At 43.5% G+C, this 26,195-nt stretch overlaps 2 protein-coding genes across 2 annotated transcripts; both read left to right on the forward strand.

Annotated features, from left to right (window-relative positions):
- The first annotated feature begins 610 nt into the window (after window positions 1-610).
- On the forward strand, window positions 611-10,064 carry lbh (LBH regulator of WNT signaling pathway). Its single transcript, XM_047611705.1, has 3 exons — window positions 611-820; window positions 5,584-5,686; window positions 8,164-10,064. Exons 1-3 carry the CDS (start codon window positions 792-794, stop codon window positions 8,386-8,388), a joined length of 357 nt encoding a protein of 118 aa, XP_047467661.1. The 5' UTR covers window positions 611-791; the 3' UTR covers window positions 8,389-10,064.
- Window positions 10,065-16,417: 6,353 nt separating this feature from the next.
- Window positions 16,418-25,917, forward strand: lclat1 (lysocardiolipin acyltransferase 1). The gene is made up of 6 exons (XM_047611536.1): window positions 16,418-16,778; window positions 21,002-21,169; window positions 21,405-21,603; window positions 22,194-22,340; window positions 23,542-23,658; window positions 24,475-25,917. The coding sequence occupies exons 2-6, from the start codon at window positions 21,002-21,004 to the stop codon at window positions 24,999-25,001; spliced, it is 1,158 nt and encodes a 385-aa protein (XP_047467492.1). The 5' UTR covers window positions 16,418-16,778; the 3' UTR covers window positions 25,002-25,917.
- The last annotated feature ends 278 nt before the right edge of the window (window positions 25,918-26,195 follow it).

Below are 26,195 nucleotides of genomic sequence, written 5' to 3' on the forward strand. Positions count from 1 at the left end.
CAGGAGTGATCAGATCTTTGGCCAAAAAAATGCTCGTGTATGCCTCGCTGGTACAGTTTTGACATTTATTTGTGCAGGATGGTTTGTGGTGCATACCTACGAACATGCATTGTTAGATGATGCTAAAAGGCAGAAACCCTCCTGCATGACTAGTCATTGTTCCTGAAACAGACATTGACTTGCCCTTGGAATATATTTGTGAATGAGCCCAGCTAGAGAAGCTCTGCCTCTCCCCTCCTCCTCCTCCTCCTCTTCCTTCTCATTTGGATAAATGTCACGGCTTACCTAACGGGCAAATCAGTGGTTTTTTGTGTGTGTGTTTCATTCTTTTTTTTTTTCGGTCATTCAAGGGGAGGTAAGACTGTCATTTTGTTGCCTTGGAGACTACAAATCAACCACATCGTGCGGTATCTTTTTGCCCATTCCCAATAAGAGGACTCGGCCGCTGCTGCCGTCATCAGGGCTTTGGGGGCGGAGCCGCGAGAGCCACCCGCGCTCCGATTGGCCCTCGCCGTTAATGAGGTGCCATTGAGGATTTTTGGCTCGTGCGGAGCGGGAGGTGTGTCTCCGGCAGCGCGAGTACACGCCTCCCCCATAAATGCTCCCCACAGCTGAGCCTCTGATCAGACGCACCAATTGGAAGGAGCTGCGTTCCGCTCTCAGGCTGTCACAGTTACTTTCGGTTTGCGTGACTGGTGGAAAAAAAAAAAGAAAAAAAGAGACAAAGAGCCGAGAGAAGTCAGTGACAGCAATTAGATCCCATCAGCAGAACTGACAGCAGGTGTGAATTCATGTCTGTATTTTCACCTCAGCTATACTGGTGAGTACTCTGATCTGTTCACCTGGTTGCATGATGGTTTTTTGTGTGTGCTTTATTTTAAACCAGATATCAAACATTTGATTTCCTGGCTCCTTTGCATCTGGTACGTAGGAGCAATGAAAAACTATGTTGGTGGTTCATTTTGCCTGGTGATTTCCCTCAGAAAGAGCCACCTTGGGTTGCTACACCCACTCTTGTTTCCTTTGAGATTTTCTGTGGGGTGTTGCCCCTGAAATTGGAAATGTCACAGCACAAAATTAGGGGGAAAAGAAAGAAAATTCTAGGTCTCACCTTTTTTTTTTTTTTTTTTTTTTGTCCCTCGTAGATTCTGGGCGCGTTTGTTCTGACAAACAGTGTTGCATGTGCCAATGTAGAAAGGTCACTGTGGTCACACGGTGTCTGCTTCGTTTTTACACTTTCCTTTTAGGGATGGATGCACTTTAATCCTCTTTTCAGGACATTTTTGAACCTCAGCACGCATATGTAGGCTCACTTAGCTGCCTTAGAACTGAGTAAGACATCGCTTTCATCCTTTCGTCGGTGCTGCAGGTGCAGTGCAGTTGAAGAAGGATAAATGCACACTTTCCGTTACTAATATCCCCTTTCAGTGTATTTAAAAAAACAAAACAAAAAATAAAACTGGATCGCTAAATTATTGGTTTTCATCTTAATTCACTCTTCACTGCAGGAATTAATCATTTTTTTCATCTTCTCGTTTCTGTTCTCTGAGTGTTCTTTCTTTCTGTAGAGAGGATATGCAAGCCGCCTTTGAAATATTGTTTTGCAAGCACTGTTAAAACCTCAGTAGGCTTCTGTCTGCCTCTACCAGGAAGTTGAGAATCGACCTCTTTACTGTAACCACACTTAACTTTCTCATCTGCGCTCGCTTGCAGTTGCCTCATGTTTTTCCCTGCCTCTGTGAGAAAGCTAACAATAACAGGATCTCGCCCTGGTGCTTTCGGCCGCTTCATTTCGGCAGAATGACTGGAATGTGATTTGCATCTCTCATCGTATCTTTGTGTCCATCTATCTCTGAATGAGCAGGAGAGCATTTTTTCCAAAACAATGTCTGGATCCCGTCCAAAACAAGCCTCGATACATTATGTGGAGATTTTTATCTTCCCCGCACACACACACACACACACAAAGGTTACTGATCAATAATTTTCAGTGGCAGCCTACGGCAAATTTGCATACAACCTGTTCAGCCCTGCTTCAGTCCTGGGGTGTGTGTCTGTGTTGGAAGGGGGGGAGGATCTTACTCAGATCCCCCACCACCACCACCACCACCCACATACCTGCAGAGCTGTGTGACTCGGGCTGGTGGAAAGCACAGAGCTGGCATGGAACATCAGCAGCTCTGTGCTGTCGCCGCGCAGGCTGAGATTTATGACAGTAGTAGTAAGAACTAGGGGTTTGGCAGAGGGGAAACAATGTTGATAACGCGCAATGCAGATTCCCTTCTTGTGCGGCGACATTGTCAGACCACTCTACGGTACAGGCGAGCGAGGGGCGAGCTAAGCCGTGGCCTTTTCCACAGTCCCGAGACAGGTGGAGGAAACGCTTATATAATTACATAGATCATAAAGCAGATGGCTTCAAAGACGCAAACAAGTTAATGTGACGACTACTGTTCTGTATGGACAGCTGCAGCATAAGGTCAGGGCGGTTGGGGCGAACAATTGGTTGCTAAACATGACTGCTGTACCTGTCCAGTGCATGTCTGTTTCTCCACTGATCACAGGTTCACTGCATTTGTCTACTTTTCCTGCTACAACTGAAGTAGTAAAAAAGTTTTGCTCTGTATTGGTAATAGAATGAGCAAAAGGCTCTTTTTCATTTGATCACTGTTCAGTCAGTATTACTAACTGAATAAATGTTTCAGCTCTAGACTTTAGTAGTAGTTTTGGTACGTAATGGTCTCATTAGGTGACCCCAGGCCCATCTGTCTGTCTGTGGCATTAAGAAGCTGGCAGGACCAGGTCCGTCCGCATTACGAGGACTGGATCAAGAGGCAAAGAAGTTTACTGCCATCTGTCACGCCACCCTAACCTTTTAGTCGCATGGCTTTTTTTTTTTTTTTTTTTTTTTTTTTGGTTCTAAAACCTCTTTCTTGCCTAAAGAACCGGGCGTCTTCTAAGTGTTTTGATGCGGACTTGGCCGCAGCTACCTCGCTGCGGCACACGGCGAGCTTATGTCATGTTTTAAAGGTTGGTCGGAAGAGTATCAACACGTCCTTGAGGCATTCCACTCGGGGAGGGACATGTTGTCCACCCCTCCCCGACACTCGGAGCCGCGATGTTTGTTTCCTCCCGGGTTAACTTGTTACTTGCGCGCCCCCACTATCACCTCATTGTGCCCCTTTATGTTTTATTAGGCCGATGTTCTGTTATTCTTAGCTGAGCAGGATGTTTATACGATCCCCGAACAGAAATATGACTGGCAAGGCCCGAGTGTTTATCTTTCTTTCCCTTCACTCCCTCCGACCCCTCTTCTCCTCTGCTCAGGTCTTCACTGTCACCGTCCTCCCCCCCCCACACCCGTCCTCTCCTCCTCCACTGCTTTTTGCATGCCTTCTGTCTCACTGTCCTCTGCACCCCACTCAAGGATGAAATAAGTTCAAGAGCTCGTTCCAGCTGACATTTTTTCCATGTTAAGCCTCGCACATCCTTCAAGCCTCCTTCTTTCTTTCTTTCTTTTTTTTTTTTTGTTTTATTATTGTTATTATTTTTGGATATCCGGCTATTGTTTTCAGCCAGGCATGCCGTGTCGTCCGAGCCGCGCAGGAAAGGTTGCTCCGCAGAAGCTTTTCAATTTTAATGATTTCAGGGCCACCCTACACCCTGCTGTGATGTCAGGGTTTCCTCGTGATGTGTGCGTCGCTTTGAGGATGGAAAAAGTGATAAATGGCCGCTGCTTTAAGGGGTTAATGATCTCCCAAGATTGAATGACTCGTGTCACATGGCTGAGTCTCAGGATGAACTGAGAAATGTGTCTTTTTTTCTTGTGTCCGTGTGAAACTTACAAATTAAAACTTGTGTTTAAGGTTGTAGATAAGTCATTTGAAGCCTAAAAGTTCATTGAATGATCTGAGCTTTATTTCTCACAACTGACATCTATAAGATAACGTTTAATGCTAAAAGGTTGTATGGTAGTGGCGCTGCTATTGGGATGAGACGTAGAAGTGTTCATCACAACTGAAGCTGTAGTTGGCTGCCACAAGCTACACCGGAACAAGAAAAGCTGTGGGTAGGAAAACCCCCTAAACTGAGTAATGGTGTATTTGACTGCACCTGAATTCCCTTTTTTATTTATAGGAAGAGTGATGTAGTTTCAACTACAAGTGGTGTGGTTTCAACTACAATACAGAATTAAAATCATATTAAGGAAAGTATTATTTTTATTATTTAAACTGCGTTTTAATGTATTTGGTGTTCAGGGTGACAAGCAAACATTAAAAGCATTTGCATTTTCAGCTTAAACCTGGAGATGTACCTGTGAGAGTTGGAGGTTTTGGATGAGTCACAAAGGAATACAGAAGTGTGTTCCTCAGAAATTCCACTCTATACGGTTCATGTAATAACTGCAGATGAAGTGAAAGCAATGCAAGTTCTGACAAGGTTTATTTTTAAAGCAGCTACTGTTACTGTGTAACTTACCAAACATTGAAATGATTCAGTATTTTTTTCCAGTGTTATCTAATAGGCTTTAATGCGAGGGTGTTTTGTTAAAGACTGTAGGAGACTAATTCGGGGAAAACATGTTTTACATAATCGTCCCTTATTTTTAAAACCCCGTTTTAATCACCGCGGCGGTATAATTATTCTCCATTCTGCTGTACCCAAAAATAATCAAAAGATTCAAAGTAGGTCGAGCGAAGCCCACACATCTCAAAAAATAAGTAAAATAAACGAGCCGGTCGAATCAGATAATGCGAGAGAGCTTCTTGTCGTGTTCTGTTTTCTTTGTCCTATATAGCCAGTGACCACATAAACCGCGAGCCTTTGGCCAATGACCACCAGGCACCACGCTTTAAATAGAGAGCGTGAGAAGGCCGCTCAGCATCTTGTCTCAAGACGGCATCCTATGTCAGTCCTGGGACCTGCTTCAAGTCATGTTTTTTTTTTTTTTTTCAACTTTACTGTGACAATACTGGATGGCGAATGCTCTGAGCATGGATAAACAACCCCTTTTTGCTTTCATCTAAAATGGAAAGTTTGGCCAAGCTTTGATGGAACTGAGTGCATCAAGTTCCTCCCCAGTCAAATACCACAACACGCCCCCAGCACACTCTCACAATGACTGTTCTCTGGTTTGCTAGTGCAAGAGCGCACCATCCTGTATTTAGAAACGGCCACCTTATGCAAGCCGCACCATGAGCTGTGCAGTTTTGCAGAGCATTAGCACAGAGGAGCATGAGGTGGATGATTGGTGCATTGTGGTCAGAGTATAAACAAAACAGGCAGTACAGGCAGATAAATAAACCATGACTTTCAGGCATTGACTGTAATGTGATGGGTACTTTTTTTTTCTAGTCTCCTCTGTGTTATCGCAGCTTTTAATATTTGTTTGCCTACACTGCATACGTGTTCCTTAGCATATTTAGTCCACGTCAAACCATAACTACGAAGCACTAAAACATTTTAGTGCTCATTTCTCTCTGGAACTTCCGCCTGCGAACGGATCTGTTTCTCTTCTCATATTCCCCCGTGGTCATCACTGTACCTTTTCACATGTCTTCTTCTCCTCTTTCAACCGTGCAGCCCAGTGTTTGTGCCCAGCCGAGATATGACTGAGGTGATGATCAGCAGCACCCCCATGGAGGACATGAGGCTCAGCCCCAGCAAGGACAGACTCTCCTTCCAGGTAGGACACGCACTCTGGCACACGCTCGCGACAGCCAACCTCCCTCCCAATTCCCTGCCGGTGCATTCTGATGCGCCGTCGCTATTTTACACCTGTCTTCATCCATTCATTATCATGAACTGGATTGACGTCAGCACCGCGGGCAACGGGGAGCTGGCCCCGCATGTTGTGATTAAACTGCATTTTTATATGTGGCGGTGAGAGGTGCCAGTATACGTTTAACAGAAAAGAGGGAATTGAGATTTCATCTATTAGAGTAAGACCACATTTATCACTGATTCCACTAATTTATGTAATCCTGGCAGCCAAAATTAATATTAATAATGAAAAAATTCACCATCTTTATTGTTTTCGTCCTAACAGAGTATAGTTGTCAAACCTTTAAGCTTACAGACAGTTGCGCTTATCGCGATTTACACAAAAATAAACCCTGCACAGTCAGAAAGATGAAAGAAGCGGCCATCAGGTGGTCTTGACAAGCTGCTGCTTGCGGCTTTGTTTTACTGTCAGTTCAACAGGGCCATCTTGGAAACTAAACTATTTAAATACACAGCTGCTCGCTTGTTTCAGTGTCACATTTCTATCTAGACGGAAAAGAAAAAGAAACAATTAGCCGCCCGTCATTTAACCGCTTTACTGTATTAAATAAAAAAATAAAAAAGAGTGATTAGATTAAGTGACGGTGGGATGCATAGGGAGATCGATGAATTAGCCGAGAGGCCGTTTCCTGTTGAAAGCTAATTTTCTACAAGATTATTTATCATTCCATTAGTGGTGTGTATTCAGTGCATCCATAAACCTTATTCAGTGGCCTGCTGTGTGCACAGACTCAGAGGATGTAGACTGACCCAGAGGAAAACGCTGGCTTCCTCTTTCCTCAGTTCACACTGCAGCTGTGATTTCTGTCTGAGAAGACGAGGGGCGGGTGCCAAGAGAACTTCTTCTACGCTCTTTCCTCACCTCGGCCTTTTGCCCAGGGTACCCAGGCCGGCTTTTTGAGAAACGATGATGCCACACCAGTCACTTCCTCCATTTGAAGTTTCCGCAGAAAAAAAAAAAATTCCAGATGCGCTCGCAATAGACACCGAGATGAATGTGACTTTTTAGTGCAGGAAGAGGAGCAGCTAGATGGTGGCTACTTGATTATCGCATCGAAAGGCATTGTCGCGATTCAGGCGTGCAGACCCTAAAATAGCCGCAACAGTTTCTGGATGATGTCGTCACTTCCCATCTCTGGAAGTGAAAGAAGCCGTTGTTACGTGTGTGTTGGCTGGAGGTCCGAGGGCAAGGTCGCCGCGGCGCTGACCCGCGGTGAGGCGTGGTGACGGCGGGCCTGAAATTCATGGACGCATTCGTGGGCATTGCGCGTAAATAGAAAATAGATACGCTCACGCGCGTGTAATTAAGCCTCCTGGCACGTTCCTGTACGCAGCTGGTTTTTGGGGAACATAAAAGCTGACGGACGCGTACATGCTTTCTTAACCTGAGAAATTCTCACGTTTGCGGAGCATATTTATAGCTCTTTGTCTTTCCTCCCTTCTCATCTGTCTCCTATGGAATTCGTGGAAAGACTTGGACACAGCTGGATCCCCTCTATCTCTACTCGTCTCTCTGCTTCATCTAATGCTTTCTTTCCACTCGGCTCTTTGCCCAGACAGCGACATTGCCCCCCCACCCCCCACTCCCCTCTCTTCTCTCACAAAATGTCTTGGAGTGAAATATGCAGGTCTAAAAATATTCATCCACTTTATCCAAACAACAGCAAAAAAGAAAAATGCTGTTCTTGGACCAGGAGTGGCGGGCCTTTTTTTTCCCCCTGGGCCGTTTTCTCCTGTTCCTGAGAACAGAGAAAGTTTTTGGTTGATGTCCATTCTCACCAGGACAGGGAATGCGTGTAATCTCGTTTGCGAGCGAACATATCGGAGATCTAGATTCACATACCCCCGTGCGTCTGTTTCCTCACTGCGCTATGAGTCTGCTCTTGTATAATCTACTGACTAGTTGATGATGTGGTGAGTTCCTATGCGGCCACGAGCTGCTTGGCACGACGCCTCGCGAGCCATTGTGATTAAGAATGATGCAGCATTTATCATGAAATGCTTTTGTATGCGCCAAGTTTAACCAGTCTAACGCGCTTGGTTTAGCAGGAGGAATGTGGGATGGGCAAGATCAGGTATGCCACTGGGATTTTAAGCAACCAGTTTCCATCACAGATGTTTAGTCTTCACGTCACTTCCTTCATAGTTGTTTGGCATTGTAATGGCGCCTGCAACACTTCTACAAGATTCAAGACTCGCGTTCTGGTATCCAAGAACCGCTCGCACTGATCAGAAATGCTCACAAATAATTTTCTGCCTCAGAGGTACTGACCCTCCAATCGTATAACCGACTGAATCTTGTTATGGCCTGCCTTGCATTCCAGAGGTTGATTTGTACCAAGTCCTGAAAGATTAACTACCGTGTCTTTCCTCTTTTAGATATTTCCAGACCCCTCAGACTTTGACCGCTGCTGTAAGCTGAAAGATCGCCTACCATCCATCGTGGTCGAGCCGACAGAAGGAGAAGTCGAGAGCGGGGAGCTTCGCTGGCCACCGGAGGAGTTCCTGGTCAGTGAGGAGGAGGAGGAGGAGGAAGAAGAGGAGGAGGAACAGAATAACGGCATTATCCAAAATGGACAGCCAACACAGAATTCCCAGCACTAGAGGCTGTGTTGTACCACCCATACACTTGTTCTGTCTTTTTCCTCTCTGGACTTTCCCTTTCATACACTGGTTACGCTTCACCTCAGCACTCCAGCGGACTCCACTGAAAGACGCGTTCGGTGTCCCGTGATGCCACCTCTTTGTCCGTGACACCAAAAAATCACTCCCGCAAGAGAAGAAGCAATACACGCGCACACTTTCCCACACTATAATTTATCCTCTTGGAGCCCATCTAAACTGACGCGAGAATATTGGACACCTCTAACCCACGTCTACCACCGCGTTGTGTCTCGGCCCGAACCGGACGTCTCATTAGACGAGGGCAGCTCAGTACTCCATGGACAGCTCTAGCTCTGCAGGGGCCCACTGCTGCTCTGTACTTTTCTCCAAAATGGCTGGCGTCATGACCCCAGAGACTTCGCATTTGCATACGGAACTATTGTGGTACTCCCCACCCCCCGGAAATTATTATTGTACAGTTGCCCTGTCCATGTTTGTGTTCAGTTTCTGGATTGCTATGTTAATTGTTGTGATCACCACCGACGTCTGTGGATTTGTTTGTTTCCGAGAAGTGAACGTTTCGTGACTTGTTTCTGGTTTCTTTTGGGAAGTGGGTGTTTTGCGGGGGAAAAAAAAAGTTAACTCTCCAATCACAGGATTTATCTAAATTATTAATTATTCTTTTTTTTTTGTTGTTGAGGTTATGTTAGGCATTCATGTTATTTTAGTGGAGTGGGAAGAAAATGGAAGAGGGAAGCGGAGTTATGCTACGATGCTCTCGTCACGGCGGCCTCCTTTAGGCACGAGACGCATGACAAGGCAAAATGGCGCGACTCTGACAACGAAATTCGACACAAACGGTTTGGTGTTCAAAGGGGAAAGCTGAGTAAGAATGGAAATTTGTACTTTTTTTTTTTTTTTTTTTTAAGCAATGTACAGGTCCAATGAAGGATGTGTAAATACTTGTTCCCACAGTGAGCCAACCCCTGAGGCCTTGTAGAGCGCTAATCTTATTTGTACTATGGGTTTGGCTATAACAAGGCAAAGATTGAGAGTCATTCTAAACCGAAGGGTAAATGTCTTGGTCTTCCTGCTCTTACTTTTTTTTAAAAAAGACATACCTTTTGACACAGTGAATTTGCTGATAATTCAGACAAGGATGTACGCAATGAAAAAAGCCGTACTCTTTATTCACATTTAAAAAAAAAAATTAAAAAAAATGACTTCTGATGTTTGCCAAATGCTGTTGTATTTGTTCTCTGGTAGTGATGTCTGTCATCTGCTTGTATGTAATATCAAAAGTGGTTGTTCTCTCTTTTCTTTTTTTCCTTCCTCAATCATCACAACCTACTGTTTGTGTAACAAGGCTGTGGAAAAGATTTGACTTTTTCATGTACAGTCTACTGTTACTGTTATAGAAGCATGAGTGAGATATGTCCTTTTTTTTTTGGTTGGTTTTGTAATTTCTCATTTTGAGTGGCATTAGGGCTGTGTACAGAGCATCTCCTCTCTTTCTCCTGTCTGTCATCTACAGGTCCCACGTTGTTTTTGTAAAGCTCAGGGAGATTAGCCACCATGTTTCTTTGATTTTTATTTTATTTTTTTCCCTTTTCTTTTGTATTTAGACCACTTTTCTCAGTGAAGGCTGTAAATAAACATTTGAATTTGCTATCCAACTGTGTGAGTCTTCTGTGTGACTTTAAAGGGTTAAATCTTTTTCTTGTTTCGTGAACTGATGGGGTTCTCCTCCCAGCATATTTTAAAGCACTGTAGTTTCCGAGGGAGACTTTACTTGCGTGTTTACTTTTGATTTCCTTCCTTCGTTGAACCCCCTCCAACCTACTCCCCTTTCCCCCACTCATTTCACCTGCAGTGGTTAAAGAAAAGTAGAATTGCTTCCTGCTCGGCATTGTCACATACAGAATCTCTCTCTCCCTCTCTACGAAAACAGATGCACATGAAATATGTGTATATATAGAAGCGAGAGCGAGCCACATGCAGCTTCCTGTCTTCAACTTGCACACAAGCTCGTTCCTAGTTACAGCAAAAACTCGACACCGAGCGCACTCTCATTTTTAAGTTGGTAAAATATTAATAATGGCGTCCATCAGTATGGAGAGGAGTGGTTTGACCTGCTGGGGTTGGAAGGCTTTTACGATTACAGAGATATTAAGGATAACACGGAGTATAAGCCAATGGAAGCAGCTCCTCACGCACTACCCATAAACACATCACAGTGACACTCATAAAGTGTGGTTAGGTGGAAATTCTCTAATGGATAAAAGGGGAATTTATAGGAAAAAGGAGAACTGTTACAATGGAAACTTTTCAGGTGATTTACTTGTGACCCAAAAGGTCAGGCTTTAATTACCTACAACCGGGAATAGTACATCAGAGTTTCTGCGGTGGAGCATTTAGGGGTGCAAGAGCCTGATAGACTATCCAAGGTGGTCCTCTCAGAGCCTTATGGCCACTTCCTGGAAGGGGAACAATAACCTGCCCCTCTATCCTGCTTCCTGTTTCCTGGAAAAAAAATGGAGCATTAAGAGTTATTAATACCCCCCACCCCAACTGAAAATGGTGGTCAGCAATAGATTGCGGGGCGTGTACGTCTGGCCAAGTGAGCCGGTGTCTCGATCCGAATAGTCTAGAAAACAAATGTCCTTTGTGACTGCCTTAATGACTGTTCTTTGATCTCTGTGGAAAAAGTCATGAGATCATGGAAAGAAGAAATCACAAGAAGTTTGGAAAGGACAACTGCAGTCGTTAGACCGGGTGAACTTTCATCCAGCCACGCAATCACGTGACGTCAGCCTGAGACCTCCAAACCCTGTGTCGTCTTTCAGATATTGCCGGGGAAGGCAATATACTTTGGTTTTAATAAAGAAAGGTCCTGTGTTTCAGAGACCAAAGCAGATATGAAAGCGAGCCCCGCAGCATCTTTCCATAGCATTTTGACATTTTGTGCAGCTCTTATCTGCAGCCGCTCTGCTCAGCTGATTAACTCAAACCTTTACGTCCACAGACCACTTCCCTGCAACCCTGTGATTAATGTTTGCTCCCCACCCCCCCACCTTCACACCGGATTGTTAAAGCAAAACAGAGACTGAGAAATATTAACAGAAGATCCTCATATTGTTACATTTATGGAAGTTATTTTTCTTTCCAGACGTCATCTGTTTGGACAAGTCAAGGTTTAAGTGCAGCTTAGTTGCATTTTAACTTGACGAAAACCTGTTCCCTCAGTTATCTTTTTACTGTTGACAGTTTTGTTTGCTTTTGTTTCCTAGCCACTGACATTTGTATCAAACAACGCTTAGAACTGATGTCGCCTGGCTTTGTTCCTCTCAGCATCTTTGTACGTGGTAAATACATTACATATTGCTATTTTAACGTGTTTAAAAACCGCTATAGTAACCCACAACTGGCTTCAACACACCTCCCAAAATGTCTATTACGTAAACTCTAATAGAAACTTTTCCCCCTTTTATTGTACATCCGATTGTGGCTTATTTAGCCCTGGCTTTTTTATAATTTCATATGACTTACGATGTGACACCACATTTTATTCTTTCCTTCCCCTGCTGAACGTGCCCTCATACTTCAGTTGAGTTCACTCTCCAGATTTTTCAACCTCTATTATGTCTCAAATCCCTTGAGTCAAAGTAATTTCTTGACTGTAAATCTTTTCTTTAACCAGCCCGCCCAGCGTTCAGAGGTGACAACATTCATTTTGCAAATGGCAACATGAGCACTCAGCGTGGGGAACTCGGTGACACGGGGCACGGAGAGCGTCTCGCACACCATTGTTGGCATGGGGCGCGGTATCTTTAAAAGTGTGAGACCGTGTGTGCCTGGCTGCGCATTAAAACTGTTGTCAGAGTCCTCTGAGTGAAGTCACTGATAGCTCTTCTAGCTCATTCTTGGAATTCTTTCCAGTGGAAACAATCCCATCGCTGATCCCAGTGTGTCAGCAGAGTCTGACCTGCCAACCCCAGAATTCTCTCCCAACTCCCAACTATAGTCCACATTAACACCGTTTCACTGTCACTCCTCCTCTGCATGTAAACCAAGACAAACTTAATTTCCTATAACCCAGGTTTGTGCAGAGAAAAATAATGTTTATCCCTTTTTCCACTCCCTCTTCACGCTTCACTTTTTTCTCCTCGTCGGGTTGTTTTCTTGAGCTTTCTATTTTTTGCTCCGCCAGACTTCTATCCCATTCTGTTGTTTCAGCAAGTTTCCCATACTTACACAACAGCAGAAATGTACTCCGCATTCCCACAGTGCAGGTTATGTTTCATTATAAACAGCGCCCCTGTTCTTATAACCTTACTTAATGTAGTGCTGCAACCTTACGGCATAAGCCGCCGAGTTTTTATTCTATGTGTTTATGCGTATCCGCACCCATGTGCTTGTGCTAAGCTTGCAAGCGTGCACGCGCTCGTGTGTGTGCTCGGAGGTTTTATGTATACCCGTGCCTGTTATTACGAGTGCCATGTGCGTAAGGGAAAGATTCTTTTCCCATGGTTCCTCAAGTGTGAGAAGAAAGTGGAGCTCTCAGGACACGGAGCAAAAAACTTTGATAGTTATTTATAACCTGTCTGGAGACGGCCCACCATGCGTAGACGCATATCTGGCACCGTCAACAAGGGAAGAGCTAGAATAAGATACGCTGAGAGGCATACAACATGAAGGGGGGATTAAAAGGTGAAGAAGTCAGACAAGAGAGAGAGAGAGAGAGTAAAGAAAGGATGATGAGGAGGTAAAGCGTAAATGGAACGTGGCCTATGACGCTGCTAAATCATAGATTGTAGAGACTGTGTGTCTCTCTTGGTGGACAATTTAAATAACACGCGATGAGATAAGATAAAATGCAAAAGTGACACTTGTGAACGTGCTCTGTGTCATCTGCCCGAAAAAAAAAATTGTAACAAAAGACGTAACAAACTTCACAGGCGGAAAAGAAACACGCAAGAGGAATGCGACGGACGCATTTATTTAGTCAGATTTTTTAGAAAACCTGGCGCATTTATCTTACAACACAGTTCCCCCTGCTGCAATGGCACCCCTGCTCTGCGGCAGTGTACCTCCGCTTTATTTGTTTGTCACAGATCTTTCTATTGTGTGGTGACCGTGACCACTTCACAGGACAGGGGTCATCTTCCGGACTCTTTTCGTCAATGTTTGAACTCAGCAGCACACTTTTTTGCCACGCTGTACAAAGCTGCACCCTCCCACAGCGTTAAAAGCGTGTCCTTGGTCCAAACAAGCCGGCGCTTGTGACTGACGCAGCAAACTACCTAAGAAGGATTTTCATGATTTTTCACAGATAGTGCTGAAATTTTCAGAACAGAAATACTACAAAAGCTAAACTAGAGCTGTAAAACTCCTTCTGCCTCAGGGCACGAAGGTGTGTGAGGGGATTTTGTTGCAAACCCCACAGCAACCTCTTTTGTGTCTTGTTATCTTCTGTGATATCAAAGAACAAAAGACTGCAGGCTGCTGCTTAAAGCAAATCTTCTACAACTGTACAGCAAAGTGGAGTCAGTACTCGACTCGCAGGCGCAGTCGCATACGGACGGACGAGTCTGAACACAATGGGACGCGTTCTCTGTTTAACAAGGTGATGTAAGGAGCATCTCCAGCTCATCCTCAAGCTTTTAAAGCTTTGATCAATACGGCGCTGCTGGCATCTGCTTTGTGCTCTAGTTTTGTGTGTTAATGTGCTAAGCCACAGGCTGCTGCTCTTCCATAGGCTGTTGTTGTTATAAATAGACAGCCTGTGGTCCCGCCGCTATAATCCTTATTGCCTAGAGACCGGGGTGGAAAAAAAAAGCAAGGAAAGACAGAGGGGTACAGCGCCGAGGACACAGATGGGGATAAACAGAAATTAAGATGCAAAACTGCAGCGATATGTTGTTACAGGTGTAAAGCCGAGGTGTGTCAGTACGGAGAGGAAGTGAAGCAAAAAGGAAGAGGGCTCAAGTTTAATCATCCGTGCCCCCACTTCGAACTACCGCAAAGAGCACAAGAAGTCATTAGAGGCTGGAATGTTAAATAAAAAACAAACCAAATGGGATTTTTTTCCAGTAAAAACCTCATTAAAGCGCTATCAATAGACTCCATTGAAAATAAACCAAAACATGGCTTACAATGCCTGAAGAAAAGTCACCCTGTCTCTCCCGCATGGACTTATGTAAGTGGAAAGGCATTTCTAACATAAATGAATGTTGTTGCCGGTGTCACTCAATTTGATCTTAACTTGTACTAAGGTTGGCCTACCTCCCAGGTCATATTTTATCAGCAAACGTGTGTGTATGTTTTCCATGGAGTGAAATAATGTTGTTTTTCTGGCCAGATCACTTTAATATTTGGAATTCTTCAATGGAATAGGATTCCGAGTACTTAATCTTATATGGATTTTGCTAAATTATATTGGGCAATTGTTATTAATCTTGTCGATGGGCAGCTCTTATGGAGGTGAGTTGGCACCATATTGGAAAAAAATTGAAGTGTTTCAAAGCAAAGTTTTCCATTTCCCTCTGAAGTGATGGGTTGACCCTTGAGAAGTTTATACTGATAAAGCTATACAGTTCACTCAGTCTCTCAGATAGAGTGCATGCCACAGGGAGCAGGTCATGGAAAAGTCTTGAGTTTGACTAAGTGCACTCTCTCTTTTCCTCTGTCTGTCAGTCCGTCCCTACCTCACTCACTCACCGAGTGCGCACACACACACGCAGCCACATACATGCGCGCAAGCGAGTACATGCTCGGTTACACTCAGACACATTGACCGATCTGCGCACACACATCACTGAATGCTGAGGTAATTTGTAACAGTAGAACGGCTCATAACCGTGAGTAAAAGAAACAAATGACACATGCTGGGATTTACACTACTTTAAAAGGCTATGTTGGAGGACTCAGTTCAAGAAGTATATAATCAATACCACGCTGAATGAGCCCTGACATATTACTAACATAGGGATCTTGGGGAACAACACTGTAACGTGAACGAGACCTCTTAAAAACCCGAAAAGAGGATTAGCGAGCACAAAGGTAGTTACTGAAATGGACATACCATTCCGGTGGACATTTGTTTCAGTCAGATCAAACATGACTTAAAACCTTGTTATGCTCCCTGCAGTGTGATGTAACAATGCGAACCCTACAGCTTGTTCACCCTTTAAACATTTCAACTAAGGGGAAGAAGTTGCGATTAGCTGCTCCGAGTAGTTTTTCAGGCTTGTCTTGTTCATTTTTTAACCTGTTTAACCTGAGCGAGTGTTTTTCTCCCCATTCTCACCTGGTCTACAAGTGTCTAATTAAACCATGCGGCTCTGCTGCCACTTCATCTCATGTGATTGCTGTTTTATTTATAACGCGCTGAGCTTGAGAGATACTGATACAGGACTGAACATCAGTTTCACCGTGTCACGCTACTCCGTTACAAGTATTGTACTTTTCACCGTTTTACAATGATTTGACAGCTATTGTACAAAAAAAGAAACTACAAAATCTCGTCAGCTCTTAATATGTCACTTTCTACCAAGTAATGTCAAGTAGTTAAAGGCTGTAGTTTCACCTTTAGAAGCCAAAAAGGTGAAAATGAAGCTCATAAACCCATAACAGCCGACTGATTGAAGGACACAATGTAAAAAAAAGAAAAAGCAGTCATTTGTCTGTTCAATGGGTGCGTCTTATTATTTCTGCACACTCACTGCATGGCCAATACTTGTAATGGATCATTTCACATTGTAGCTTAAATACTTCTGCATGAGTAAAAGATCGAAATTTTTTATTAATTGGCATTACATGCATGTTTGTTTGTTTGTTTTACACTGCCCTCTTCTCCGGCACATTTTTACCGACTCTTTGTGTGCAACCAGTTTAAACACTACCCATGCATGTAAAATCTACATAGCGTTCAGCACGAGGGCACAGGGGCATGTTTCTGCTCCACATGCTGTGTCTGCAACTCACAGTCAGACCGTCCCTTGAGCGTACCTTGTACAAACAGCGTCCCCCCTCGTTGGCGGTGTGAAAGGACGGGTGGGAGGTAACAAGTTGAGAGGTCGTCTTAGCTGACTAAACGGCTGGGCGGCTGCACTTTTGCAGCATTTTTAAATAAATAAAGGGGCTCAAGTCAAGCGAAGCTGGTCCGACTCCATGGTTGCATCAGCTAATAGAAGCCGAGAAGAACAAAATTTCACCCCGCGGCAGCTGATTTCCTGCAAGGCTTGTGAGCTCCTCTAGTTAGCTCATGTTAGCAAGCTGCTAGCCGCTGGCTTGCTAAGTTAGTATGTCGCAAACGGGCGTTTGGACTTAGGCTAACGTGGCTAGCACACCTAAAACAAACTTTGAATCGGCAGGGAAAACCTCGAAAGGTGGGTATTTTGTTGTGTCGGTAGATCTATGTAGTGGCAGTTAAATCGCAGTTGGTGCGTTAACCAATCCCATTAAATTAAGCAAGATAAGACTTGCTAACTTGAGCTAGCTTCTAATTTACATTACATTTGACTTGCTAAGTTAGCGACAATTAGCAGTTAGCGTTCTCTGTGCTGTTTGCGTTAGCTTAGCTGTGACTTCACGTGCATTTTAAGCCGAAGACATCGGGTTTTTTGGAGTGGACATTGCGTGTAAAATAAAGCGTTCTTATTTTTTAATGTAAAGTTAAGGTTTAGTACTGTAATGACTGCGCATGCTCGCTGCTGGTCATGCGTCAGTGCGGCCACTAGATAGCACACACAGTCATAACATTAACTATGATAACATTATCTTTTCCATTCCTTCAACCATTTCTTGTCTTGTCTATTGTTTATTTACACGAATGACAAGGACAAAGAAATTATTTGCAACGCAGCAGTCTATGAAAGAATGATAATTTACAGAGACCTTGACATAACTCTTAAGTTAAACTATGGTTAACCCTTGTTTTTCTGGCTGAATTCCTTTTTTAAAAAAAACCCCACCCAGGCATTATGGAAATTATATGATACGTGTTATTTATTGACTCTTGTTTTATTGCATCAGTGAGGTGAGGTTCAGTCAGTTTTTCCTAATGAGGGTTATTTAAATCATAGATAGTACCAAGCCATATTGGGTTAAATAAAATGGTAGATCGGAAAGGTCCACAAAGCGGTCACATCTTATCTGTAGGGTTCATGTGCAGTTTTACCTGCTAATAAACTCCCACCAGTTCACTTCATTTGACACTAAGTCATTCAAAACATGGTGATTGTTAAGTGCTTCCTTATCTGCCAAAAAGTCTTATTGTGCATTGATTGTTTTCATAGTTGTTGATGGTAGTAGTAAACCGATACCTTGACTTCCTCACGTGCGTGCAGGAAGTATGCTTACAATGAGTATCACCCCCATCATCTGCCTGTGGACACAAAAGGGACTTTGTCAATGAATTCTAGGGAACCTGTATTTCCACTACCTCCAACTTGATGATAAACTCACAAGCTCCCTGGTGATTCTTTCCCAAACATTAGTCTTGTGTTTGATTCCCTGCTCTCGGTACGATTACCTTTTCTGTCCTTACAGGTTTAAAGGCCTGTTGCTCTTGGCATCAGTGACTGAAGCAACAATTGAATGTCCTTTTTAAGATAAATAAAAGGATACTGAAGCTATTTTAGGATTTCTGTGGAGCAGTGTGGTAACTGTCGGGAGACTTGATTCCCAGACGTTTTATTTCATTTTGCAAGCTCAGAAAATTGCGACATGGTCGGTGTGTTGCATGTGACAGCAGGCTGGAGAGTAGTTCACATTCACTTTTGACCTCAGTGTTGTAAAACAGATCCGTGTGTTATTCATTTTACAGCTTTACTTATATTTTTTTCCTTCCCTTTCCCTCTCCCTCCGTCTCTTACATAAACGCACACATACACACAGCACTTAAGCTCATTGTTTAGCCTAGACATGCTTGACCCCTTAACTCTGCTTTGCTCTGTTGGGATGTCTGGACTTGGCTTAAAGTTAGGAATGTAAAATGATTGCCAGAGAATCCAGACTTGGACTATGAGGGGTGTGCTGTTCATTGCATGCAGTGTTTGGGGAAGTGCTCTCAACCATTACTATGGTGATTAAATAAATGTTAAACCAACCAAATGAACGGATCTAAAACAACTCGCAACTGGTGCTAGCTGTGGAATATGAAAACAAAAGTCTCTTAGGATGCCGTATATAAATAGCCGTCCCTGGTGTCCATTCCAAGCGGAAGAAAAACATGTTTATTTAACACTATAATTTTCATAATTCCATTCACTTATCACATCCCTGGCTCCAGGTGTGTCGTCCGTCTTTGCTGTTTGTATGAATAAGCGCATCTGGTTGTTCCAGAAGTCACCCAAGGGTGTGTTTCCTCGTGTGTGTATGGGGACACCGCCTAATTGTGGTGATTGTGCTGAGCCAGCCTGTTTTCCTCACCTCTCTCATGCCTCACGTTTTCCGTTGTTAAAAACCAGTAACCCTTAAATCCTCACAGCCAGCATAATCATACACACAAGCACTCGTGCGTCGCTTAAATACACCATCAGCTGCTTTGGTTTCTGGCGCGAGACTCGCTGCGTCATAGTGCCACAGAGGGTGTAAACCACAGCAATATAACGAGACAGTTGGGGTTGGTCAGTCTGGTGCAATCATAACAGTAATTGAGAAGGAAAGGTGCGAAATGAAGTTCATATAAGACAAGATAAAACCTGCTGGAGGAAATCGCTCCCTGTAACACAAGCTCAGACTTCCCTGCATCAGCAAGGCCAAGGGCATAATCATATCAGGAGATAGAGTATTTCTATAAACCTACTTCTTAGGGGACTGGGTGTATTGACTTACTTTAGTGCTAACTTTAAGAAAGGCAAATTTAACGGTCGTTCTGCCTCTGACTCATACATTTTATTTCTTGTATTTCAAGTTTCCGTCACAGCTTGTGAAAGTGCAGCGTAACAAAATAACTGACATTTAAGTGGATTCTTCAAGCTTTATTTGGTTGCTACACTGGGGAATATGTGTTAATTATCCACTCTCTCTGACTTGGATAAGTTTGTTTGAGGCGAGACAGGTTTGTGCAGGACTGATCAGTAATAATCACTGGGAAACAAAATTTGCTGCTGGGAAATCTTTGACGTTAAACAAATGTCGCTAATTGTTGCTACTGTCTCGCCAGCGCCCTCTCACCTGATCTCATAGCTTGATTAATTTAGGTGTTAGGTCAACAACATGACATTTTTTTGTGTAACTGCAGAAAGTTTGATTATTTTTCTGTTCAGATTCAGTTTGTTACTGATTGTTCACCTAGACTGCAGATAGACAATGGTGGTTCTCGGCTACAGTAAAACTGATGTCATTTCAAATTCAAATCGTTCAACAGGTTGTATGTCAAAATTCCTAAAAGATTACTTGATGTTGGTATGATCTAAATGCGTACAGTCCAGAATGGTTTCGCTTTTACTCTTGACTATTGCGAATTCCATCGCTACTTCGACAATAAAGAAAAAGGCACAGAGCCTGTCATCGTCCTCACGGGTTAGTTCTGGTTATCAAGGCATGCGTTATTAAAATGCAGTGTTGCTATTGGAACCTTATGTGGTCACCTCTGGCATTGCTGAAATTAAAAGGGATCTCCACTGTCATATCCAGATGGGTCCTTTTTAACGCACCAGCTATGCCATGGACACTGGACGATCCTATTACTTGATTTTTAATTTTAGAAGTATTTTATTACAGACTCAGTTCACCTCCTTCAGAAGTCCACTGACCAATGGGTATTGTGTGTGTGTTAGTTCTTATATAGAGTCTTATAAAGTTTTATTCTGACCTCAATTTGTATCCATAATCATGCATTTGCTCATGTGACAATTAATAGTTGATGTAATCAGTCAAATGATTGTAATTGAACATTTTTTGTGGCACCACTGCAACAGCTTCAGCTGTTTGTGTGCGGCCTGGTGGGAAGTTTAATTTCAATTTAAATGAATGCAACTTAGTTTAGATGAATAAAAATGGCCGTTGCAAATGAGTATATATTTTTTTTTTATTAACACCTAGATTGTCATGCTATGTATACACACAGAAAGTCTCTGTAATAGTTATTTAAATGAGAAAATGTCAAAAGATCTATTGTTTTAGTTATACTTAAAAAGTTACTTATGTTTTAGAGCTTTGTTGAATATTACGATAACATTTTGCCACAGTTACTATGCTACGAGTGTCAAGAAGTGTAACACAAAGCTTATTCTGCTGCATATACAGTGATTAATTCCCCAGCTCCACTTGATTCAGTGACAATGCAGTCAGAAAAGTTCCCCTATTTACATTCCGCTGCCAGGAATGTCTGGCCTGGATTTTCCACTGTTTGTGGGGAAAAATTGTCAGAAGAACAGCAGTCTTTGCTATTGATGAGACTTTTGATAATCACATTAGTTTCAGATGACAGAGCTTCTCCCTTTTCAGCCACTTTCCATGGTGGAGCTCCAAGTCGGGAATAAATTCCATATATGTCATCGTGTTTTATCCTACGCAGCACGAAACCTTTTGCCTTGACTGCGCAACAATTTTACGTTTCTCAAGCTTCAATTTACGCTTATGTTGTCTCGTTTATCTCTCGCAGATGGCAGTGTCGGTGCGCGGCCTGTACTTTGTGATAACCCTATTTTTGGGTAGTTTCTTCGGAAGCGTCTTCATGCTGGGCCCATTTTTGCCCCTCATGCTGCTGTCTCCTGCTTGGTACCGCTGGATCACTGATCGAATCGTTGCAACCTGGCTCACCCTGCCTGTGGTGCGTACACCTGCCTGGCCTTTACTTAACCTACCTTCTGTATGTGCCAGATGCTCTTGCGTTATGTGTGAGATGATGAACATTTGCGTTATCTCGTCCTAATTTATGCCTCCTTGTGTCATCAGATTTTAAGTCTTCATTATCACTAGTTTATTCAGATTAAATTAAAAGTCAGTTCTTGCTATGGTGACATTCCCTTTTTGTTTTATTCTCCCTTCGTCCCCGCTTCCTGCAGTCCTTGCTGGAGTTGGTATTTGGGGTGAAGGTGGTGATAACGGGCGATGGCTTCATTCCTGGGGAGCGTAGTGTGATCATCATGAACCACCGTACCCGTCTGGACTGGATGTTCCTTTGGTGTTGTCTGCTCAGGTACAGCTATCTTCGCCTGGAAAAGATCTGTCTCAAGGCTGCACTGAAGGCTGTACCCGGCTTTGGTGGGTATACAGTGGGTGCTCTGCCCTTTCCCTACATGCAGGAAACACACTCTTGTACACTTATACCTGTATCATGTCTGTGCAGTCGTAATTAACATCGTTGAAACATACTGTGGTTCAGTACTTCTAAAGAAAAATGTATTTGAAAAGGATTAGTATGACAAGCCTAAATTCTAAAGGTGCATTAACAGAGTATACAATCATCTGATGGAAAATTAAATGCCAGTAACCTGACAGGTCAGATGATTTGTCTCACAGAATTCTCTGAGAAGTTGTCCCTGGAAGCTGGCACACGCCAGGTACTTGGCAAGGCATCGGATGTATCATCTGTCATCGCCTATCATGTTCTACTTTTAACCAATCAGAGCGCTTCGTGCTGCCGTCACAGTAGACTGTCGTCACAACAAAAACACTCTTGGCCTCTATTCCACTTAGTAATCTGTGGTTAATGTCATGTGATCTTACGAGAAACCAGCTGCCTCACATAGTAAGAATGTCAGGTGTTTTTCCTAAAGGTGCACACACCCAGCTGAATCCGAGCGCGAGAAACGATTAGTTGAGCAGGTAACAACTTTATATGTTCTTTTTAGGTTGGGCAATGCAGGTGGCCTGCTTCGTCTTTATTCAGCGTCGTTGGGAGGATGACAAGAAGCACTTAGAGAACATGTTGGACTACTTTTGTGACATCAGAGAGCCCCTGCAGCTGCTTATCTTCCCTGAGGGCACAGACCTCACAGGTGAGAAGTTAAAAAAAAAAAAAACCTAACGCTAAATCATTCATAAGACAGTCTGCCCATACTTCAGTTGTCATTCTCAGAATGTGTTACCCACCGAGCAGTTTCCAGAGCTCACTGTGGACCAGAAGACACCTGTCTTACACCTTCGCACCAACACTGTCATGCAAACACAATTTCGAGGTGATAAGGCAAAGCAAAATCCCTCTACATGTGTCCCACACGGACATTTCTGCAAGAATGCTCTGATCTTTCAGTCCGAGTAAGAGTGCCACCAGTTCCTAAAGCCTCTGCAGATCACTGCTAAGCCAATCAAAGTCCTGAGTAGCTTTACAGAGGGAAGCTTGACATATGTCACAACGTCCGATGCAGTTACATCATAATTCGCTGGCAGATTTAAGGCTTTGAATATTGTTTTACGTTTCGTGTTACGTTCTGACGTCTGCGATTGTGTGTGTGTGTGTGTGTGTGTGTTTACATGTGCACACTGGCCCGTGTTTAAGCCTCTTAAACCTCAAGGCCTAAGTTGACGCAAGAAACAAGGAGACATACAGTATGTTCAGACATCTAATGTGTTCGGTTCATTATTACGCTAATGCTTGTTCTGGAGCCATACATGCATGTCTCCAACCTAGAAGATCAAGTTCACTGTGTACTTAAGTTTAAAAAAATTCCACGACTTCTTATGAAGTATATAGACCTCATGTGAACTGAATGAAAGACACAGATCTGTTTGACCACCAGAAGTCTGTCCATAGTTCTGTCCAAATTAGCTGCCAGTTACATAATATGAAGAGTCATGATATAGTTTACATGTTCCCGCAACAAGTTCATGAGCAATGTTTGGTTAATAAAGAGTCATCTTTCCTGTGTTTATGTCCCCCTGAGGATTTTACAAATGTGGAAGTGTGTTTGTCTCTGGATATATTTGTGAATGTGGTCATATCCCGGAACCAGCTGTTATTGTTTTTGCTGCTATTTTTATTATAGTCCCATAATATTAAGGATGCGTTGCATTCAATGTGTACACTGTAAGTTACTTTAATATTTTAATTGTATAATTTTTTTGTCGTTTTAAAATGTCCAGTTTAATGCAGAGGAACATACTGTGTGTTCTAAGTGAAAACATTTACCATATATAGCACATAAGGCAATATTGCATGCATAATATTTGTCTGACGATTATTATGTGCGTCTCCTGCAGAAAACACAAGAGCGAGGAGTGATGCCTTTGCTGCGCAGAACAACTTGCCGAAACTGGAGTATGTTCTTCATCCCCGTAGCACAGGATTCACCTTCATCGTCGACCGCCTAAGAAAAGGTGAGGTTAGACCCAGCTTCTGTAATCGTGTATATTTAACATGGCAACAATCTCCTTCAATCAGAGAGCGGACACTTATGTGTTCCTTCATCGTCCCGATCAGCATGATTTGTTCAAATGACAGTAAGCAGGACACAGCCTGTGCATCAATGTGGAAATATTCTATCAGTGGAACAAAAAAAACTGTGGAAAATGACATACTGTGCTGACTGTAGTTATTCCACTGACAGTGTTTGTAGAAGAGGGATCATACCTGTTATTCTTCAAAGTCTCAGACGTGTGCTTCATCCTACAGTCAGCCATTACAACTCCCCTGATATTCTCATGTTTCTGTATGAGCTAATCCTGGCAGTCCTCCAGAGGTCTTAAATACCACCTCTGGCCCTGCTGTCGCACCCCCACCCACTCTGGATGCTGAGCATGGCACTAACTCTCCAAGCAGGTGTTGTGAATCAGTGTGATATCATCAGACTTAGCTAACTCCCCTCTCCCTCCCTATGCACCACTGACTGACACGCTGTTCTTGTTGTCTTTGCCCAAGTCCACTGTTCCCCTCTCAGCGCTATTTTTACCATAGCAGGGCTAAGCTAAGCTTAAGCTATTTAGTTATCAGTGTGTGTGTTGAAAGTCCACTGTGGGTCAGCGATGACGCCCTAGAGCTCTTGATAGTTTCTGTTAAACTGTTTTGAGTGAGAAAAGTTTCCACTGAACTTTACTCTGGCACAAGCTCTTTTCTGCCTCGCTCTAGTACCATTTGGTCAGCAAGTATTTATATTATATTTTTAAAATCATTTAAAATTGTGTGCCATTTCCCAGGAGACAACCTGGATGCCGTCCACGACATCACAGTCGCATACCCAAAGAACATCCCTCAGACAGAACGCCACCTCATACTGGGCCACTTCCCACGGGAGATCCACTTCCACGTCCGCCGCTACCCTCTGTCTTCGCTGCCCGCCTCTTCCTCCGACCTGGAGTCTTGGTGTCGAGCGCGCTGGGCCGAGAAGGAGGTCCGCCTGCGGGACTTTTACGAGAGCCAGCCTCGGGCCTTCGACAGAGAGGGCGTCGCACGGGTGCCGCCTTGTAAGTCGGAGCTGCGAGTGGCTCTGATCAAAGCCGCCTCGCTGCTGTACTGGAGCGGCTTCATCGTCCTGTGTTTCACCGGGCTGTGGCTCTGGGCGCCTTTCAGGCTCTACTTTGTGGTCATGGTTGGGGTGTATTTGGCCCAGCAAAAGCTGGTCGGGGGGCTGGAGCTGCTGGAGATGGCGTGCCATCGGTACTGGAAGTCGGTGGCTGCTGACGTGGGTGAGAAGAAAAAAGTGCTGGATGGGAAGATGCAATGAGGATGAAAAGCACTCAGCGAGGACACTGAGGACTCAGTTGTCTTGACCTGTTGTTGTTGTTCAGAGGGCTAGAGGATCCATTTGAGGAACCCAGTGTTCCATGCCTTAGAAAGAAAGTAATAAGTGCACGGCTTGAGTGGAGAGAGAGCTTACCTTTCTGTTTCAAAAAAACAAAACAAAGAATGTTAAGTACATTTATCTGTGTTGGGAAGTTCATCACACATGATGTGTTACTTGATCTTTGTTCGTCTCTACGTGTATGTTCACTGTTACTTAGGTGGGTGTTGGCACATTTTTATCAATTTTATGTTGTTGGCGTTCATTGCAATTTCAGAACCTCAGTGTGGACACGTGTAACCAAACAATGCTGTTAGTATTTGTTATTCTGTTGCCATGTCTTTGAAACTGGTTTTATTATTGTGTTCTCGGTAGTCCTTATTTTTATGTCATAAATGGAGCACAGCCATAGTACAGAGCACCTGTACATATGATGACTTGACTCTAATCAATATTCAAATTAGCACTGTTACGTTAGGTAATCAATCATTTTGTGTTCGTAATGTCGAGCGAGGACAGAAAAGGAGAAAATTATGGGAATAATTCCCACATTTATTAAGGAGTATACAGGTATATATGTGTACTATTGTTTACTGTTGTTGGGTATAATTACCCTTTTTATACCAATTGGGAAAAAACTTCCCCCACCCCATTAATCCTTAGAGACAGCCCATGTGGTGTTTATTACTGTCTTGTTTGTAGCTTTTGCACATAAAAGCCAAAGGTGATGAAAAGTAATAAAAAAAAAAAAAAAGAATGTAGTCTGTCTTGTCAGGAAGGCGTAGCTTCACATACAACTCTCAAGGTTGCCTGTCGCGATACTCTTGCCTCGGTATCCCAACAGTATAATATAAAGTAATATAATTACTTGATACCGTTTATACTGTTCTGTTATCAAATCGAAATCAAAGACCGAAATCTTACCTCTGGATTAGATTCAAACGCAGATGAGCTTTGTGCCCTTTCTGGGCAACGAAGGGGATGCCTTGTAAAGGCAAGATGGGGGGGTGGTGCTGGGGGCGGAAGAATGTCCTGTTGGGACAACATTACCCCTCAATGTGCCGGGTGCCACGGAGAACCAGACTTGGAGTGGAAAACTGGCCCGGAACTCAGCCTAAGCCCTGTAATGCCCACCTC

The sequence above is a fragment of the Mugil cephalus genome, chromosome 17 (genome assembly GCF_022458985.1).
Source record: "Mugil cephalus isolate CIBA_MC_2020 chromosome 17, CIBA_Mcephalus_1.1, whole genome shotgun sequence".
Taxonomy (NCBI): Eukaryota; Metazoa; Chordata; class Actinopteri; order Mugiliformes; family Mugilidae; genus Mugil; species Mugil cephalus.

Bases quoted from the DNA above. Each gene is read 5' to 3' on its own strand.
- lbh (XM_047611705.1), top strand. From the start codon at position 792: ATGTCTGTATTTTCACCTCAGCTATACTG. The intron at 821-5,583 runs GTGAGTACTCTG...TCAACCGTGCAG, and splicing joins TTTTCACCTCAGCTATACTG to CCCAGTGTTTGTGCCCAGCC. The intron at 5,687-8,163 runs GTAGGACACGCA...TTCCTCTTTTAG, and splicing joins AGGACAGACTCTCCTTCCAG to ATATTTCCAGACCCCTCAGA.
- lclat1 (XM_047611536.1), top strand. From the start codon at position 21,002: ATGGCAGTGTCGGTGCGCGGCCTGTACTTTGTGATAACCCTATTTTTG. The intron at 21,170-21,404 runs GTGCGTACACCT...CGCTTCCTGCAG, and splicing joins CCTGGCTCACCCTGCCTGTG to TCCTTGCTGGAGTTGGTATT. The intron at 23,659-24,474 runs GTGAGGTTAGAC...GCCATTTCCCAG, and splicing joins CGTCGACCGCCTAAGAAAAG to GAGACAACCTGGATGCCGTC.